This window comes from Dermochelys coriacea, chromosome 11, assembly GCF_009764565.3.
Source record: "Dermochelys coriacea isolate rDerCor1 chromosome 11, rDerCor1.pri.v4, whole genome shotgun sequence".
NCBI classification, from domain to species: domain Eukaryota; kingdom Metazoa; phylum Chordata; order Testudines; family Dermochelyidae; genus Dermochelys; species Dermochelys coriacea.
In genome coordinates, this window is record NC_050078.2 from 69529294 (window position 1) to 69546850 (window position 17557).

Consider the following 17557-nt stretch of genomic DNA (forward strand, 5'->3'; position numbering starts at 1 on the left):
ATGGTCTAAGGCAGTGAGGCAGTTGAGATGTTCCGAGCACTGTTATATAAATAGGAGGTGTATGAATAGCAACTTACCCAGTTCATTTATTTCGCTCAGCAGTTCGACAGCATCCAGCTTCACCATGAGTTTGATAAAAACTTGCACAAATGGATTCTGCAGAGTATTCTATCAAATGAGAGTGAGAGAGAGAGAGTGACATTCATCCTGTTTGGAGCCCCTCCATGTTACTTATGCCCTTCTTGAGTCTCCTCTCTTCACTTGATTTCAGTTAGGGTGAGAAAACTTTAGCCAATGACGGTGTCTTACAGCTCTCTAAGGGCCTGATCTAATGGAAAACAATCACATTGATTTCACTGGGCATCAGACTGGTTCTGGAAAGTACTTAGGCCTGAATCCTTCGTGACACGGAGATGTTAAAATATGTGCAAATGTAATTTCTACCAACTTTTGGTGTATCTACAGTTTTGGAGCCGCAGGAGCAAGCTTCCCAGCCCAGGTCAGCAGGTGTGGTTTACCCTAGTGCTCTAAAAATAGCTATATAGCCAGTGCTTTGACATTGTAGCTTGGATTCTTCAGCCCACCCCTCTCCCTGGGCTTCAGAGCCCAAGGTCCAGCCCTGTCTATACAGCTATTTTTAGAACCCTAGAATGAGCCATGCTAGCCTGTGTCTGTCGACCCTCCTGGGAGGCTTGAACCTGCGGGCTCCAGAATTCTGTGTAGACATATCCTGTAAGGGTGCTGTACACTGTCAGAGCACAGTGCAGAGCGGCCTGCGTGTAAATGAGCTTCAGGCCTTCAGGTTTTAGCTTAGCTGAATCTCTAATAGCTCATTCCACAAATGAGTCCGCTCAGTGGAGAACGTTTCACCGCTGACTCTCACACCCTCAGTCCTGGATTTTCCAGGAGTCTAGCTATGCCACAATGTACACTGTGGTGAATTTCTCCCACTGAGACCAGTTAATAATTATTCTGTGTTCCCAAGATATTCTTTCTATAACAGGCTATGTTCTGTTTGTTAACCAAAAAGAGGCCTATCATTGCTGCTAAGGTAACGTATGTAACTCAAAGTAACCTCAAAGTGCCTCCAAGTAACTTAAGCATGGAGAGTGAGTAGAAAGAGAAGGCACGTTACAGCTTTCCAGATCTGAGCAGTGACTTGTTCTTCATGGAGAGAGTCTGAAGTTTTACCTTGATATTTAAATATTTTTCCTCATTGAGCTACAAAGGTAGAATGGCATTCGTTCATCCACTAGGCTCTCGGCACTTTTCTAATGAGGAGAACTAGGTATTATCCCAGCTTTTCTGCTTCCTGAGGAGAACCACTTCTTTGGTATCTCAGGCTGGGGTGAGTCCTGTAATGAGTCACCCAGCTTTGATTGCTATGTCAAGCAGAAGGCAATTGCATTTACAAACCTAAGAGAATTCTCCCCTTTGTATGGCCAACCATCAGTCCTCGGTGTGTTGGAAGTTTTAGAGGAAGTACTGTAAGCATTTCAAAAGGAGGGTTTAGCTCTGAAAAGTTCCCCTTTAAAAATCTCTTGGTGTTTGTATTGTTGGTGGACGTCAATGGAGCTATGACAATTTATATCAGATAGGATCTGCCCCCATCCTTCTGTTTACTTGAGCAACAAAGGAGCCCTGTTAGCTGTAAGATAATAATACCTTGACAACTGGAATTGTTTCGTTTAATGTAGTCAGTGAATTCATGATCAACGGTGACTTGTCCAGCCATTCCTGGGACTTTTGCATTAGATCAGCCATCTGCTTCAGGGTTGCATTAGACTTAAAAAAACAAATCAAAACAAACACATAAAATAAATCCATTTGACCTTTTTACAAAAAGCTAAATTAATATTCCCATGGTCCTTTCACATGACCTTGAGCAAGTTTTTCCTTCTTTAGGCCCCGATTCAGCAGTCCATCCCTGTTCTGCTGAATGCTTAAGCACATGCTGAACTTTAACATGTCTTTAACTTCAACACATGCCTCAGTCACATGTAGGTGCTTAATGTTTAGCCTATGTTTCAGGGTTTTGCTGAACAGAACTGGACTTCAGAGCTAAAGCTTACATGCTTTGCTGGATTGGGGCCTTAAGTATTATGACAAAGGTCTGGTCTAAACTACAGACCTATATCATTATAACTACGTCGCGCAGAGGTTTGAAAAGTCCACACTCCTGAGCGATGTAGTTTATAGCAACCTAACCCTCTGCACAGACAGTGCTATGTTGGCGGGAGAAGCTTAAAGCATTTTAAGTGTAGACTTGCTCTATGTTTAAGAATAAAAGTCCAGTTCTGTTAATCAAGAATCAACCATTTTCCTCCCTGAAAACTCCTTCATTAGCTATTAAAGGTTATTGACCTCAGCTCCTTATATAGTTAGCACAGAGCAGTAATTTGGTGCAGTCACAAAACTCTCTATATTTTCCTGTTGGGTTACAGAGCACGCTGTGATGAAGGACCAAAGTCAGTCCCAGTGAAGGGAGAGCAACTGCCATTGACATTAAGGCTATAAGGTGGATAGAAAGCTGGCTAGATTGTCAGCTCAGCGGGTAGTGATCAATGGCTTCATGTCTAGTTGGCAGCTGGTATCAAGTGGAGTGCCCCAAGGATTGGTCCTCAGGCAGGTTTTGTTCAATATCTTCTTTAATGATCTGGAGGATGGCGTAGATTGCATCCTCAGCAAGTTTGCAGATGACACTAAACTGGGAGGAGAGGTAGATACGCTGGAGGGTAGGGATAGGATACAGAGGGACCTAGACAAATTAGAGAATTGGGCCAAAAGAAATCTGATGACGTTCAACAAGGACAAGTGCAGAGTCCTCCACTTAGGACGGAAGAATCCCATGCACCGCTACAGACTAGGGACCGAATGGCTAGGCAGTAGCTCTGCAGAAAAGGACCTAGGGGTTACAGTGGACAAGAAGCTGGATATGAGTCAACAGTGTGCCGTTGCTGCCAAGAAGACCAATGGCATTTTGGGCTGTATAAGTAGGGGCATTGCCAGCAGATCGAGGGACGTGGTCGTTCCCCTCTATTCGACATTGGTGAGGCCTCATCTGGAGTACTGTGTCCAGTTTTGGGCCCCACACTACAAGAAGGATGTGAAAAAATTGGAAAACATCCAGTAAGGGCAACAAAAATGATTAGGGGACTGGAACACATGACTTATGAGGAGAGGCTGAGGGAACTGGGATTGTTTAGTCTGCGGAAGAGAAGAATGAGGGGGGATTTGATAGCTGCTTTCAACTACCTGAAAGGGGGTTCCAAAGAGGATGGATCTAGACTGTTCTCAGTGGTACCAGATGACATAACGAGGAGTAATGGTCTCAAGTTACAGTGGGGGAGGTTTAGGTTGGATATTAGGAAAAAAATTTTCACTAGGATGGTGGTGAAACACTGGAATGCGTTACACCTAGGGAGGTGGTGGAATCTCCTTCCTTAGAAGTTTTTAAGGTCAAGCTTGACAAAGCCCCGGCTGGGATGATTTAGTTGGTGATTGGTCCAGCTTTGAGCAGGATGTTGGACTAGATGACCTCCTGAGGTCCCTTCCAACCCTCATATTCTATGATTCTATGATTAATGGAAGATATTGCTGATTATTCCAGGACTGATTTGGGTCTAAGGCCTTTTGCAGAGAAATGCTTCCAAACCCCGTAATGCCCCTTATATTTCTAGTGCTGCTTGGATTTTTCATGCAAAGGAAACTATTGACCACATTCACAAAGTGGTAGATTACAAATTGTCACTGCCTTTTTGACAATTTTATGTTTCAATTGACCTGTAGACCACAGGAATCACCGGAATGTATCAGACCTGGGGTCCATTCAGTCCCACATTCTGTCTCTGACTGTGGCCACCATCAACTGCTTCAGATGAAGGGGCAAGAAATTGGGCAGTAGATCGTTATGGGATAACTTGAGCACAGGGAAATATTTTTCCTACCCCCATGCATTAGAGGTTGGTTTATGCCTTGAAGAGTGAGTGTCTCCATCACTTCCAAAACTCTTGGGGTTAAATCCTGGCCCCATGGAAGTCAGTGATGTCATTGATTTCAATGGACACAGGGTTTCACCATGATTTATTTTTTACATTCTTTCTATTATAATTCTGGATATTCTTGTTATCTGTCTAAATGTCCAGTCCTTTTTGTAATCTTGCTAATCTCTTGGCCTCAGTGACAGCTAGTCTCAAAGAGCCCCAGAGGCTGTGCATTGTGTGAAATCGCGCTTCCCATTCCTCAGTTTTAAATTTGCTGCCTTTCACTTTCATTTGCATTTTCATTTCTTGGAGATCAGGATTCTCTCTGCAGCGCCTTCCCACAAACAGAAATACAAAGCTATGGCATACTGGAAACAAGGTCTGAAGGGTTTGCAAGCTTATCTAACCTCATTATTTTTAGGGATAACCCAATCAGCGATGTGTCCAAAGCAAACCCCCAGCTCTGAATACTCACCAAATTGTGATCTAGCTTCCATAATTTCAGTTGGTCCCAACCAACACCCCACGATCAGTACCTCATTCCCATTTTGAATTTAAATGCATTAAACAATTCTTTGCTGATAACTGATCTACATTCTTCTTTCGTCTCAAAGAATCTTCGAAGCCTTAGATTACCTCCAGTTTGAGACCACATCAGCTATGTTCTACAGTAATGCGTCAAGATTCATTTTTCTCCCAGGAGGGGTTATCAACCAAGTCTAATACTTCCAGCGCAGGCAGAAAACAGAATTCTGCTGCTTCTCCAAAAAGCCAGCCTGTGCTGGAGACTCAACAAGAAGCTCTCTCGTTGGGATTTGTTTGACCAGAGCCCTTCTCGGTATTCACAACATCATACCTTTTCCATGATCGCTCGAGTTTCTGGAGTGTCTGGTGTATACAGAATCTTCCCAAACAGCATAGGTTTGAGGAAAGACCATATTAAAGCTCCAGTAGAGGTACTAACCAAATCCAGATAAAACGATAAGCAGAAAGGTGCTGCAAGGCAAAAAAAAAAAAAGCACAAATAAAGTAGACGCACAAAAATCCCCAAGAGTATTTTTGTTGCCGTGTCCGATTAATGTCTGCATAACCCTCTCTGCACTGACTGACGTAATACCTCTTGACAGAGCTAATTCACCCCAAGGTCTCCTGTTGCTGAAATCAAGACAACAAGATTCTCATTGTTCTAGCAGAGCTTTTTTTGCTTTAAGGTTAAATGGACTTTTGTGAACTAGGAGGAGCTAATAATGTTAGTGCAGCTGGAAAAACAACACATTAGGATGAAAGTACTAACCTGTCAAGTCCTAAAACCAGCCTACCATGGGAACTGGGAGATGATTAAGCCGCTGCCCTACTCCTCTTAGAAGCCTGAGTTTTCCTTTTTAAGCTTTACGAAAATAAGTCACCCATAAGCATAGCGAGGCAGATCCTCTGCGGGTGTAAATCAGCACAGCTCCATTGAACAGAGGTATGCAGATTTGCACCAATTGAGGGTTTGGCCCAGAACAGCTGATTGCTGGATCTAATCAGAAATGCTTGGGTCAGCTCCCAAATGTTTCTGTCCCACTGTTCAAACAAACATACAGCTCTTTTTTGTTACGTAAAATGGAAGAGACATTTTAGAGGAGCAAGATCTATGTTGAGAAAAGGGACTTCATGAGTTCCCGTAGAGTTGTGGAAAGCAGCTGTGTCCCCCAGCCACATCGACTCCCACCTGGCTTCGGGAGCCCGATTCCGACAGATGGGCTACTGCAGGCTTGGGGGAAGAGAGGGACAATGCCATGAAGGCTGCATTCCCCACTTCTCCACCAGGATCTGCCAGCTCCAAGTCGTCTCCACTTGCAGAAGTGGCAGGGATACCCTGACCCAAGCTGTCATATCATGCAGCATCTTGCACAAAATAACACAACACATTCCATAAAAATTGCTATATCAGGAAACATTACAGTTCCATGATCAATCAATCAGTGCTCCACAAAGAATTGATACAATAATCAGCTGGTGGAAGTCGGCATAGCACCATTGATTTCCATGCAGCTTTGCCAGTTTAACCCAACTGAGGATTTGGTCTGAAGCATTTGTGTGCCGCTAAACCTGTAGGGGCTAGAGCTGTTCAAAACCTTTTTTTAAAAAATTGCAAAAAATTTCAAGATTTTTTTCTGATTGTTTCTCATGGTTAGAAACAAATCCACAAAAAGAACATTTACTTTACCAAAACTCAGAGTTTTCAATAACCAAAAAATTGTCACCCCATTTAGCTAGTGGCATCAGAAAGATGCAAGGGAAAAAGTAATGAAAAATTTTAAGTATGTCAACACTGGTTTTCACAAAATTTTCATTAAAAAAAAAGCAATTGTTCAATGAAAAGTTTTGTCTGAAAAATTTCAACCAGCTCGGGGGGTGGGTGAAAGGGAGTGATTCTCATGATGAATCAAAGAAGCTCCACTGAAGTTAACTGAGTTATGCCAGTTTATAATTAGTGCAAAAGAGAACAGAATCTAGCCCACACCTTTTTAAGCTGACCTTCTATTTAAGTCTAACTACATTCTCTGAGAAAGCGAAAAGTTTCAGTGTTTTCTCTTGTGGCGCGCCTTTTGCCGCAAACTCACTGGGATCCTGGGGAATGCCATATTTCCTCATTATTTTCTGTACATTTTCATCCTGGGTAGAAGAACTAGGTCTTTTTGGATCTCCAAAATTAGGCAGCAAAGATTCAAAAAACAAGGGTGTGATTTCCTCATTGCAGAGAGCTTTCGAAATGGATTTAAATGATCCATGAGTTATTGTTATGTTGGTTGTTTTAAACAATGCCTACAGGACAAAAAACAAAAGCAAAAAGACAAACCTACATGTTTAAAGCACCTTATCTCAGTGGGAGAAGTAAACCACATTTATGCAGGCTTTTGGATGAGAGTTTATCTGCATACAAAACAAGGGACTTTACTTGGAAAACCTGAAACTATCTGGCTTGGTCCTTTGCATGCTTATTTATAAATATGAATGAAAAGCATAAATATCAAAGGATAATTTGTGCTGATATGTGTTAGCAGTTCGCAAATTTATAGAAAGGAGTTGAGAACCCAATCATGAGACATGCTGGAAGTCTCCTGTAAGGTGCAGCGCATCCTCAACTCTCATTAATTTCAAGGTGGTTTATTCCCTGGAGTATGTAGAGCAAGATTTACTCCCATAATGCATAAGATGCATAATGACAGGACAAGAGATGAGCTGCAGAAGGATGGTTACCCAGCCCTAGGGATAGCGTAATGTACCATGACCAGCCAGTTGGCTGATAAGTGTAATCACCATGATAAGTGTAATTATAGCCTGAGCCAAAGCTCACTGAAGTTGATGGGAGACTTTCCATTGTCTTCTGTTGGCTTTGGATCAGGCCCATGGGTAGCGGGTGAATCCCTGTTTTGGGGAGGCTAGCCCACCAGCCCTGCCTCTTCTGCCCAAGGCCCTGCCCCCCCACTCTGGAGCCCCAACTCCCCACTCTTCCGGAAAAGAAGAAGCCCCTGCCTGACCACCACAGCTACATCAGACGAGCTGCCGTCCCTCCTGACTCCCCCCTCCAAGCACTAGGCTGCTCCACCAGCCTCCCTGTGTGCCAGCCTAGCCTCAGAGCCAAGCCAAGCCACCGGCTCCCTTGCCCCAACCCCCACCTCTGCCAGAGTCAGGCTGGCACCAGTGCTGGGCCTAGCCGCTGACCTCCCACAGCGCTGGGCCACCCCCCACTCCACCTCCAGAGTCGGGCCAGGCCAAGCTGCCGGCCACCCAAGCGTTAGCTCCTCCCACTCCTGAAGGCTCCGCTGAGCTACCAGCCCCAGCACCCGGCTGAGCCAAGCCGCCAACCCCCCTGAGCGCCAGGCCTGCCCCAGTGCCAGGCCGAGCCTCCTCAGTCCACTAGCTGCTGGCTCTCCACGTCCCTCCCTCCTCACTCCCCCATCCCAAGGAGGAGGGATGCAGTGAGCAGCGGGGACCTGGGGGTGGGGTGTGGAATGGAGGAAGCAGTGGGGGTCTCAGGGAAGCGGCCCCGATCAGGCCCTTGCTGTGTCACTCTCAAGCATAGGTGCTGGAACTAGGGGTGCTGCCGCATCCCCTTGCTTGAAGTGGTTTCTATCATATCGAGAGTTTACTGTTTGGTTCAAGGCCTTCCAGCACTCATGCCCCATACGAATTGTTCCAGCACCCCTGCTCTCATGCAGTGTTTACTATCCTATTGCTGGGTCTTTTCAATGTGGCTGCAGGTCTCCTTTAATCTCCTTCTTAGTTACCCCACTTCAACATAGCTGTAAGTCTTCTGTGTTTTCATTCCTCCCCTTGCTCATACTGACCATGTGACTGCTACCTATGTCATTCCAAACAAGAACATTCTAGGTACCCTGACAGAGACTTGCTGACCTCTGGCTACTTCCCTGGATGTACTTAAGAGATTCTACGGGCAACACTGTGTAACTACTCTAAAGGTATTTTAGCTCAGGACCATTCCCACGCAAATACACACCTTGGAGAGGGGCACATTTCTAGACTGCCGTAGTTTTTTGAATGAATTAATAGCTTCTAACAGCGGACGCATGCCAGATGCCACCTGGTTCCTGAAATGTTCCATCTCTTTGAGGAGGCCTAACATCTTGTCCATTGATTTCTGCAGTTCTTTGGGGAAAAACATCTAGAAGACAGAGGAAGGAAGAAAATAACTGTCAGCATATACACACCTATCTAGTACTAATTCTTTGGGGTTAGAGGTGGGATTTACAAAAGTGGTTAAGTGCCTTAGGAGCACAAATCCCATAGGAAATCAATGGGACTTGTACTCCCAAGTCACTTACCCACTTGTTGAAAATTCCACCCTGGAACTTTAGGTATAGCTCTAAAGAACCTGGCTCTAAACAGTTAAAATGTGGGAAAGTTTGTTTTGAGGAGGGCTGGAATACAGTAGAAGTCCTTCAGCACCATTGATGCAAAAACCAGGGGCCACCCAATGAAATGACGAGGCAGCAGATTTAATTCAAACAAGAGGAAGTTATTTCTCATACAGCGCACAATTAACCTGTAGAACTCATTGCCATGGGGTGTTGTGATGGCCAAAAGTAATACAGGTTCAAAAAGGAACTAGATGCATTCATGGAGCTTAGATTCACCCGTGGCTATTAGCCAAGATGGACAGGGATGCAACCCCATGCTCAGGACAACCTTGACTGCCAGAAGGGGAGGATCTCTCCAAAATTGCCCTGTTCTGTACACTCCCTCTGAAGCTCAGGTGCTGGCCACTATTGGAGACAGGATACTAGACTAGATGGACCATTGGTCTGACCCAGTATGGCTGTTCTTACGTCCTTGTGTCAATCACTACAGCGCCAAGTTCACTGGCATTCTCATTTGATTGCATTGTTCAGAAGGACAATTATTTCAGCATTGTTAAAGGTATATCGAAAACATACTTGTTGATGAATCATACCTATTTTAGCATATGCTTTTCACCAACCGTAGTTACACATATTGAATATTTGATTGGACATAACAGCAATTGCAACATTATTATGAATTGGGCAAATAAATATCACAGAACCTTTTACAGTTTTGGATTTAGTGGCATAGCTAATTGGTATAGTGAGCCTTAGCCCAGTGTCTTGTATCCATTGGAACCTGGGTTCACATCCTGACCTAGGCTAGGATGGTTGGATGGTGTACCAGGCAAGAGTAGCTTGTGAGCCAGGTCCTAAGTTGCTGTAAATCAGTGTAGCCCCAATGGTTATAACTGAGGCATGCCAATTTCAACCAGCTGGCACTATAATGGACAGTTGTCTTAATGTATATGTCAGCATAGGTGCAATATAACATTATTTGTTATTTCATATACAAGACCAGATCGTCAGCTGGTGGGAAGCAGCCTAGCTCCATACCAGTACAGGTATACCAAATGAGAATCTTAGCCACAGTAGCTAATATAAGCCACAAAAGTGCTCTAAAAATGCAACACAAACCTTGTACAGAAAATTGTAAATGTCTAAGTGATGTAAGAATATGACCCCCAGCATGTAAGACTGGCGGGTCCTTTCTGGGAGTGACAGGTTGCAGAACTCCTTTACTACTGCGTCTAGCTTTGGGTCGATGGAATGGACGTCACATGACTCCAGCTGGAGAATCTGAGAAATGAGCTGTATTTGCACAAAAAGCAGGAGATTTGTACATTATTAGGTTACTCCAACATGCATAGGTTAAACTACCACTTCTAAACTTTTCCCCAACATCATCTTCCAATGCTGTAGACTAAGAAACATACTTTCTCCTCCCTATTATTCCTGCATGAAGAATCAAAGCAGAATGGTAGTGCTTTAACACATTTTGCACAGGCTGAAATGACCCGACAGTTTAACCTTCCCAGTGATTGACAAAGCTGGGGGTGGGGAAAAGTGAGCTGTTTGAGACTGAATCGAGACAAGATGATGGTGAGGCTCTGAGGCAGGGCTAGGGGAAGTCTTTGGAGCCGAATCATTGAGGATAGTGTGTTCATCCTTAGTTGAGATTCATTGTCTGCAAGGATATTTTGGATCCCAGAGGTAGCTCTTATAATTATTGGTGGCATCAGTGACCAGAAATGCCCTTTTCCATCTGCATTGCGACAGTTTCTCTGCAGTGTGGACCTCACCAAAAATATCCACGCATTTGTGACCACTGAACTGGATTACAGCAATGTGCAATGCACTAGCTAAATATTTCAGCAATCACCCAGTATGTGACTACCCACCCACTACTGGTATCAGTCAAAGAACATACTGGTCTTGGTCTCCAGAGGATGCTCTGGCTTACAAAGTTCTTTCAGTTACAACTCAGGGTGTCTATTTTGATCTATAAAGCACTATAGAGTTTGTGTCCCTTAAACATCATGTATCTCCCTCTGCGTTCCCACAGGAGCAGAGATTTGCTGAGCTGCTTTCATTAATAGTCCCTGGATTTAATTATTTGAGTGCCCAATTTAAAGGGACCTTCAGCTAGAATTAGGATAAACTTACCTGAGTTGTGTTTTCTGGGAGAGGCATTTCCATCAGGGCTTTGATACTTGCTGTGGACATTCCTGCTTCATTCCTGAGCTCCTCTTTGAGCTGGTCGACATTTTTAAACATACCCATTAGCATTTCTTTAAAATAAAAAAACAAAAAATGATATAATCGTTTTCTCCATACTTACAGAACTATTATATATCTATGCACAGAGCACCTATGTTAAGACAGCGGAAAAGAAACATTTTTGCCCAGACTGAAGATGTTGTGCATGTTGGCTGAGAGGAGCACTACCATGTGCTCAAACATGTCTGAATTTGGATGGACCATTTGTCAATCTATAAGCCTCTGGCAGACCTAGGGATTGTTGGAGCCATAGCTTTTGGGGCCTGCACCGAGCACAGTTTGCCTGTACATACATTTCGGACCTCTGACGGCTTGAGCCAGCAACTTTGATTCAATAGGAGTTTTGTAACTGACTTCAATAGGCCTACGGCCTGTCCTAGAAAAGAAGCCAATGGACATATCACATGCTTACTTCTGTCACCATATAGCTTTCATAAGACAATCTGTGAAATCTGCCTCAGAAAGGCCAACAGCAATGAGTAAATTAGCGACCATTCTTATAAACCAGGGTTTTAAAGTAAACAGGTAAAACTACCTTGCTTTTGAGAAACTGTTGCATTCTCAGTGGTATTCATCATGGAACTCATTATAGCCATATACCGCGGGATATCTTGAAAATAATCAATTTGCGGTATATTTTCTTGAATCCTTAAATTTTAAAAAATGGGCAATATTAAAAGAAAATAAAGGGTCCACATTAATAATTTCAGGAAGAAACACTGATGTAGAAGAGCTTAGAGAAGTCCTTACCAATTCATTTGTGACTGGATTTTGGTGGGATCCCCAATCAGTATATCTCGAAGTTCTCGAAAGACCCTGTTGTGATGAACTACATCTGTCACAAGGTGACTGCTTAACTCAAAGCTGTGAAGGAGCTTCTCATGAAATTGACTTTGTTCACACAATGCTTCAAAGCTAACAGTAGGGAGCTGACAGATACGCTGCAGTGATTTATAGCTCTTGTAGTCACAAAGAAGTTTTATCATGCTTCGGAGGCGAGATGTCTTTAAATTAAAAAAAAGAGAGATGCAAGTTAAAGAAAAGGATGATCAAAAGTGGGCTTTAGACTAAAAGGATATAGACATTGCTTTGCTTTTATTCAGGATTCAGCTTTCGAGCCCATTAGTTCAAAAGGTCTTAAAATGAACTGAAATTCACAGTGACTGTTCCCAGCCCTGGAGAGGCAGAAAGATCCAGGGACCTGACCTGGAATTCTCAGCTCCTAATTCTGCTGCTGCCTTATGTGACCTTGAGCAGGTTACTTCTCTTCCTGCCTCTGGCTTCCCCTCCCACCCTTTATCTGTCTTGTCTATTTTGATTGTAAAGTCCCTTAGGGGAGGGATTATCTTTTACTGTGTGTTTGTACAGTGCCTAGCTCATTGGGGTTTATAGGTGCTGTTGTAATAGAAGCAATTAACAACAGTGTTGCATCATGATGTCCATTACACCACTTTTGTGATTTTGCACAGTGTATTTGACTTCTCTTTTTATTGAAAAAGATAAAAGTTAAGCATTGTAAACAATTCCAAGTGTGCACTCTGTGACCCCTTCAATATTATTTAGGTGCTTAAACATAAATATAGGACACTAACTTCGGGTAGTTATGGTGAAAGCCCCACACCTGGTCTGGTTCCTTGATACTGTTTTAAAGAGCTAGAGTGGCATAAAGGAACCCTGGTTGCAGCCACGGAGGAGTCCCCTATTGTAGGCATAGTGGTAGACAGCTACTCTAGCCCTCTCTCCTCTTGGTCTGCAAGTTCTGAGTCAATCCACTCTGAAAAATAAACCAAACCCCCATAACCCTGTGGCAGCAGGTTTCAGAGCCAGGGTCAACTGATTCGGGCTCGTTTGGCTAGCAGCACAAGGCTCAAAATAGCAGCATAGACATTCCCCCTCAGGCTGGAGCTCAGGCTCTGAAACCCCTGTTTCTGCTGTGCCCTTCCAGAGTGGTCTGGGGAAAAACTGGCTATTTTTATTTTCAAGAAAGACATATCAGCGCAATAAAAGATGATACCCTGGCATTGCATCATGTGCCAGCAATGCCCCTCTGCCATGTACATTGGTCAAACTGGACAGTCTCTACATAAAAGAATGAATGGACACAAATCAGACGTCAAGAATTATAACATTCAAAAACCAGTTGGAGAACACTTCAATCTCTCTGGTCACTCGATTACAGACCTAAGAGTGGCTATCCTTCAACAAAAAAGCTTCAAAAACAGACTCCAACGAGAGACTGCTGAATTGGAATTAATTTGCAAACTGGATACAATTAACTTAGGCTTGAATAGAGACTGGGAATGGATGAGTCATTACACAAAGTAAAACTATTTCCCCATGTTATTTCTCCCCCCCACCCCACCCCCCACTGTTCCTCAGATATTCTTGTTAACTGCTGGAAATAGCCTACCTTGCTTGTCACCATGAAAGGTTTTCCTCCATCCCCCCTCCCGCCCCCCCCCGCTGCTGGTGATGGCTTATCTTAAGTGATCACTCTCCTTACAGTGTGTATGATAAACCCATTGTTTCATGTTCTCTGTGTGTGTATATCAATCTCCCCTCTGTTTTTTCCACCAAATGTATCCGATGAAGTGAGCTGTAGCTCACGAAAGCTTATGGTCTAATAAATTTGTTAGTCTCTAAGGTGCCACAAGTACTGCTTTTCTTTTTGCGAATACAGACTAACACGGCTGCTACTCTGAAACTCTGAAACCCTGGGACAGGATCTCCAGCAATGAAAACTCTTATTTGTTAATTATTTATTATTAGTAGTATATTATTGTTCCAGTTGTGCCGAGAGACCCCAATCAGCAGAAGGACTTGCCTTGCTAGGTACTGTATAAACATATTTAGAGAGGGTCCCTACCCGGAAGAGCTTACAATCTAATGAGACAAGCAATCATAGACAGGAATATGCCAGCAGAATGTCAAAGGTGCACGTCTTGTTAGTTACAGGGAAGATTTTCCAGTGGCAGTTAGAGATGCCTAACTCTCATTGACTTTCAGTGGGACTTAAGTGCTGAATTGTCATTTGTGCCTTTGAAAAATCTCCCCTTACATGATTTTTCAAATGCACCTGTGGGAGTTGGGACCACAAGTCTCATGGGAATGGTGCCCCTAACTTCACTAAGCACTTATGAAAGTCTCATGAGTGGCTTGAGCCTTAAAAATATGGATAAACCTTCCATCCATCCAACAAGGAAATGAACTGCTAGTCACAAATCACACAGCACTGATTGCCTCTTCCAGAGGAGTGATGAAAACCACTGTAGTTTGGAGTCAGTCCGGGCAGACTCTGAGCACCTCCCTTTGCTCCCAAACATGTATGGGCATTTGCACTGACTATGTGGGAAAGAGTGTTCTCTGACCTGGGTAATGGTAACCCCAAAGCACAGGTAGCAGCAGTAAGATCCAGCTCCAGTTCTAGGTTACGTCAGGTGTTTTTAAAACTGTTTTCCATATGCTGGTTTCCTGAATACTTCATTGCACACTGATGTAGTATCAGGGCGGGGTTCCTCTGAGTCAGCATTTTAAGCAGACTTACTTTTAACTGTAGGATCTCTGGAATAGATGCATGTTTCTCATAGATGCCATTTTGAGTGAAAGGAGCTTCTTTTAGCTGAGCGTGGTTCAGAAGACGTGTTATGTTTTCTGCAAGGGAAAATAAGTTACTTTAGATCTTACAGGTTTCAGAGTAGCAGCCGTGTTAGTCTGTATTCGCAAAAAGAAAAGGAGTACTTGTGGCACCTTAGAGACTAACAAATTTATTAGAGCATAAGCTTTCGTGAGCTACAGCTCACTTCATCGGATGCATTTTGTAATGGAAAACTGAGCTTCGTCTTCAGGGGCCTGCTTTCCACAGGTGCTGAGTGCACACAGTTCCCATTGAGTTCAAATGGTGCTTAGCACCTCTGCAGTCATGCTCTCAGGCCTGGATTTTACCCCTATGATCCAGCTTGTGAGAACCTCGCCCCCACTTGGGCCCCTTTACGACATGGCATTAAAGGGACAGAGTGATATAAAGGGGCTCTAAGACCCCTGTTGCAGCCAGAGAGTTCCCCCAGGACAGGCATGGCAGGAGACAGCCATAAAGCTACCTCCCAAGAAGCCCTCACATAGCAGCATTGCCCAGGAGCAGGGCAGGAACCGAGCGTCACAGTCTGGTCCTTGCTTCCTTCTTGTTCTGGGGGAAGTAATCTGCATCAGCCCTTTTACTAAAATCCTTAAGGAGTCTGCCAAGATTTTTCAGAGATCACCTTCAAGATAATGCCCTCCCTCCTCCCCGCCTGCTTCTGAAACCCACCCCATAATGGAAACAACACTCATGAAAACATACAAGACCTAGTGAGTCGGTAACACCTCGTATGTGAGGCAAATAAGCAACTCCGGTGCTGCTGTAAGTATGTACTGAGCCTGCCCATATGAAACACTATTATACCAATGGAAACTTAGCTCTCAGAATAATGGCCTGCCGCTTTAAAGGATTGTAGAAGCTGCAGCAGTACACAACAGAGGAGGAAATACCAGACGATTTTACTAAGGATTCACTATTTAGGAGTCAGCAGCATACATTTTACTAGCCATGCAACCACAAAGGGAAGAGTGTTCCATGCTTTTATGATTACTGGAGTGGACAAATTACACTGATCACATGACACATCTAAGGACCAAAAAAATAAAAATACACAAGACGAATCAAAAGGGACCTCATTTTCAGAGGTGCTGAGCTCTCACGGCTCCAATGGACTTTCAAGGACACTGCAAACACGCAGCACCATTTCTTCATGTCATTACATGTAGCATTTTAAAAAGATAGGCTTAAGACATTACCAGATAACTCCTACAGAGTTAATGAAATAATTATTACCTGTCAACTCATTGTCTTGACTTCCACTCATATTCATTAAACAGATCAAGTATGGCTTGTAAATGTTATCGGCTGACACCTGTAAGATGGCGTTTTCCAATTCTAAAAACAGAAACCTGAAAAATAAGACTGGAATAAGTCCTTTTCGGCTTAAAAGAAACAAGGAGCATTACTGATTAACCTGTCAGCAGCATTAGGGCTAGATCTTCAGATGGTGTAAATCAGCATCACTTCATTGAAGTCAATTGATTTACATAATCTGAGGATCTAGTCTGTGATATTTAATCACTGAAGATGCTCCTGATTTTTATGGCATTGATCTCTTTTGCCATTATCTCACAAACAACAGGAGAAGTCCTCTGTGGAAATTCACTCTGAGACAATGAGCAAAAGGAAATGTATATTAAATGGTCATTCATTTGAATGAAAGTGACTGATCTTAAAGGCACAGTGGGGAAAACTGAGAAGGAGGTGGAAGTCATTTAACTAGGGGGAAGAGGCTAAGGAGTTTAGTTTTCCTAGGGTGAGATTTTTCAAAAGCATTTAACATTAGTCAGGCTGTTCTCCCTCTATAGCCAATGGGTAAAACTCCCATTGACTTCAATGGGAACACAGATAGGCCAACACTGAGCATTTTTGAAAATCTCCCAGTGTTTGTATGGTTTAGTGACTATGAAATCTTCCTCACCCCCATGTTCTCAATGTCTGTGTGGATTGGAACCATAAATAAGGGTGATAGGTCTCAGACACAGAATCAGAGAAATGGAGGGTTGGAAGGAATCTCAAGAGGCCAGCTAGTCCAGCCCCCTGCACAGAGGAAGGGTCAAATAACCCTTGAGCAACCCGATAGGTGTTTGTCCAACCTGTTCTTAAAAACCACCAATGACAGGGATTCCACAAGTTCCATATTCCAGAGCTTAACTACCCTTATAACTGGAACGTTTTTCTTAATATCGGACTTAAATCTCCCTTGCTGCAGATTTAGCTGATTATTTCTTGGTGTACCTTCAGTGGACTTGAAGAAAAATAGATCCCCACCCTCTTTATAACAGCCCTTAACATACTTGAAGACTGTTACCAGATCCGCCCCTTGGTCTTCTTTTTCAACGCTAAACTTGCCCAATTTTTTAAACCTTTCCTTAGAGGTCAGGGTTTCTAAACCTTTTATCATTTTTGTAGATTTCCACTGGATTCTTTCCAGTTTCTCCATAGCTTTCCTAAAGTGTGCCACCCTGAAATGGATACCGTGCTGCAGCTGAGACAGTAGAGCGGGACAGTTACCTCACATTTTTTACGTACAACACTCCTGTTAATACACCCAAAATGATGTTAGCCTTTTTTGCAACTGTATCACATTGCTGGCTCACATTCAATTATTTACCTACTGCAACCCCCACATCCTTTTCAGCTGCACGACTGCCTAGCCAGTTATTCCCCATTTTGTAGATATGCATTTGATTTTTCCTTCCTAACTGCAGTACTTTGCACCTATTTTTATTGAATTTCATCTTGTTGATTTCAGACAAATTCTCCAATTTGTCAAGGTTGTTTTGAATTCTAATCCTCTCTTCCAAAGC

The 17557-nt window shown here is 43.4% G+C and overlaps 1 protein-coding gene across 1 annotated transcript in view; it reads right to left on the bottom strand.

Moving 5' to 3' along the window:
• The window catches only part of ABCA12 (ATP binding cassette subfamily A member 12), a 129294-nt gene that overhangs the window by 75267 nt on the left and 36470 nt on the right, over positions 1-17557 (bottom strand). Inside the window, exons 8-18 of the mRNA XM_038421754.2 lie at positions 15981-16096; positions 14658-14764; positions 11864-12117; positions 11649-11761; positions 11000-11124; positions 9971-10144; positions 8491-8655; positions 6593-6794; positions 4840-4979; positions 1666-1785; positions 78-168 (exon numbers count right to left, since the gene is read on the bottom strand). Of these exons, the coding sequence (XP_038277682.2) occupies positions 78-168; positions 1666-1785; positions 4840-4979; positions 6593-6794; positions 8491-8655; positions 9971-10144; positions 11000-11124; positions 11649-11761; positions 11864-12117; positions 14658-14764; positions 15981-16096 (1607 nt within the window). The remainder of the gene's footprint in view (positions 1-77; positions 169-1665; positions 1786-4839; positions 4980-6592; positions 6795-8490; positions 8656-9970; positions 10145-10999; positions 11125-11648; positions 11762-11863; positions 12118-14657; positions 14765-15980; positions 16097-17557) is intronic.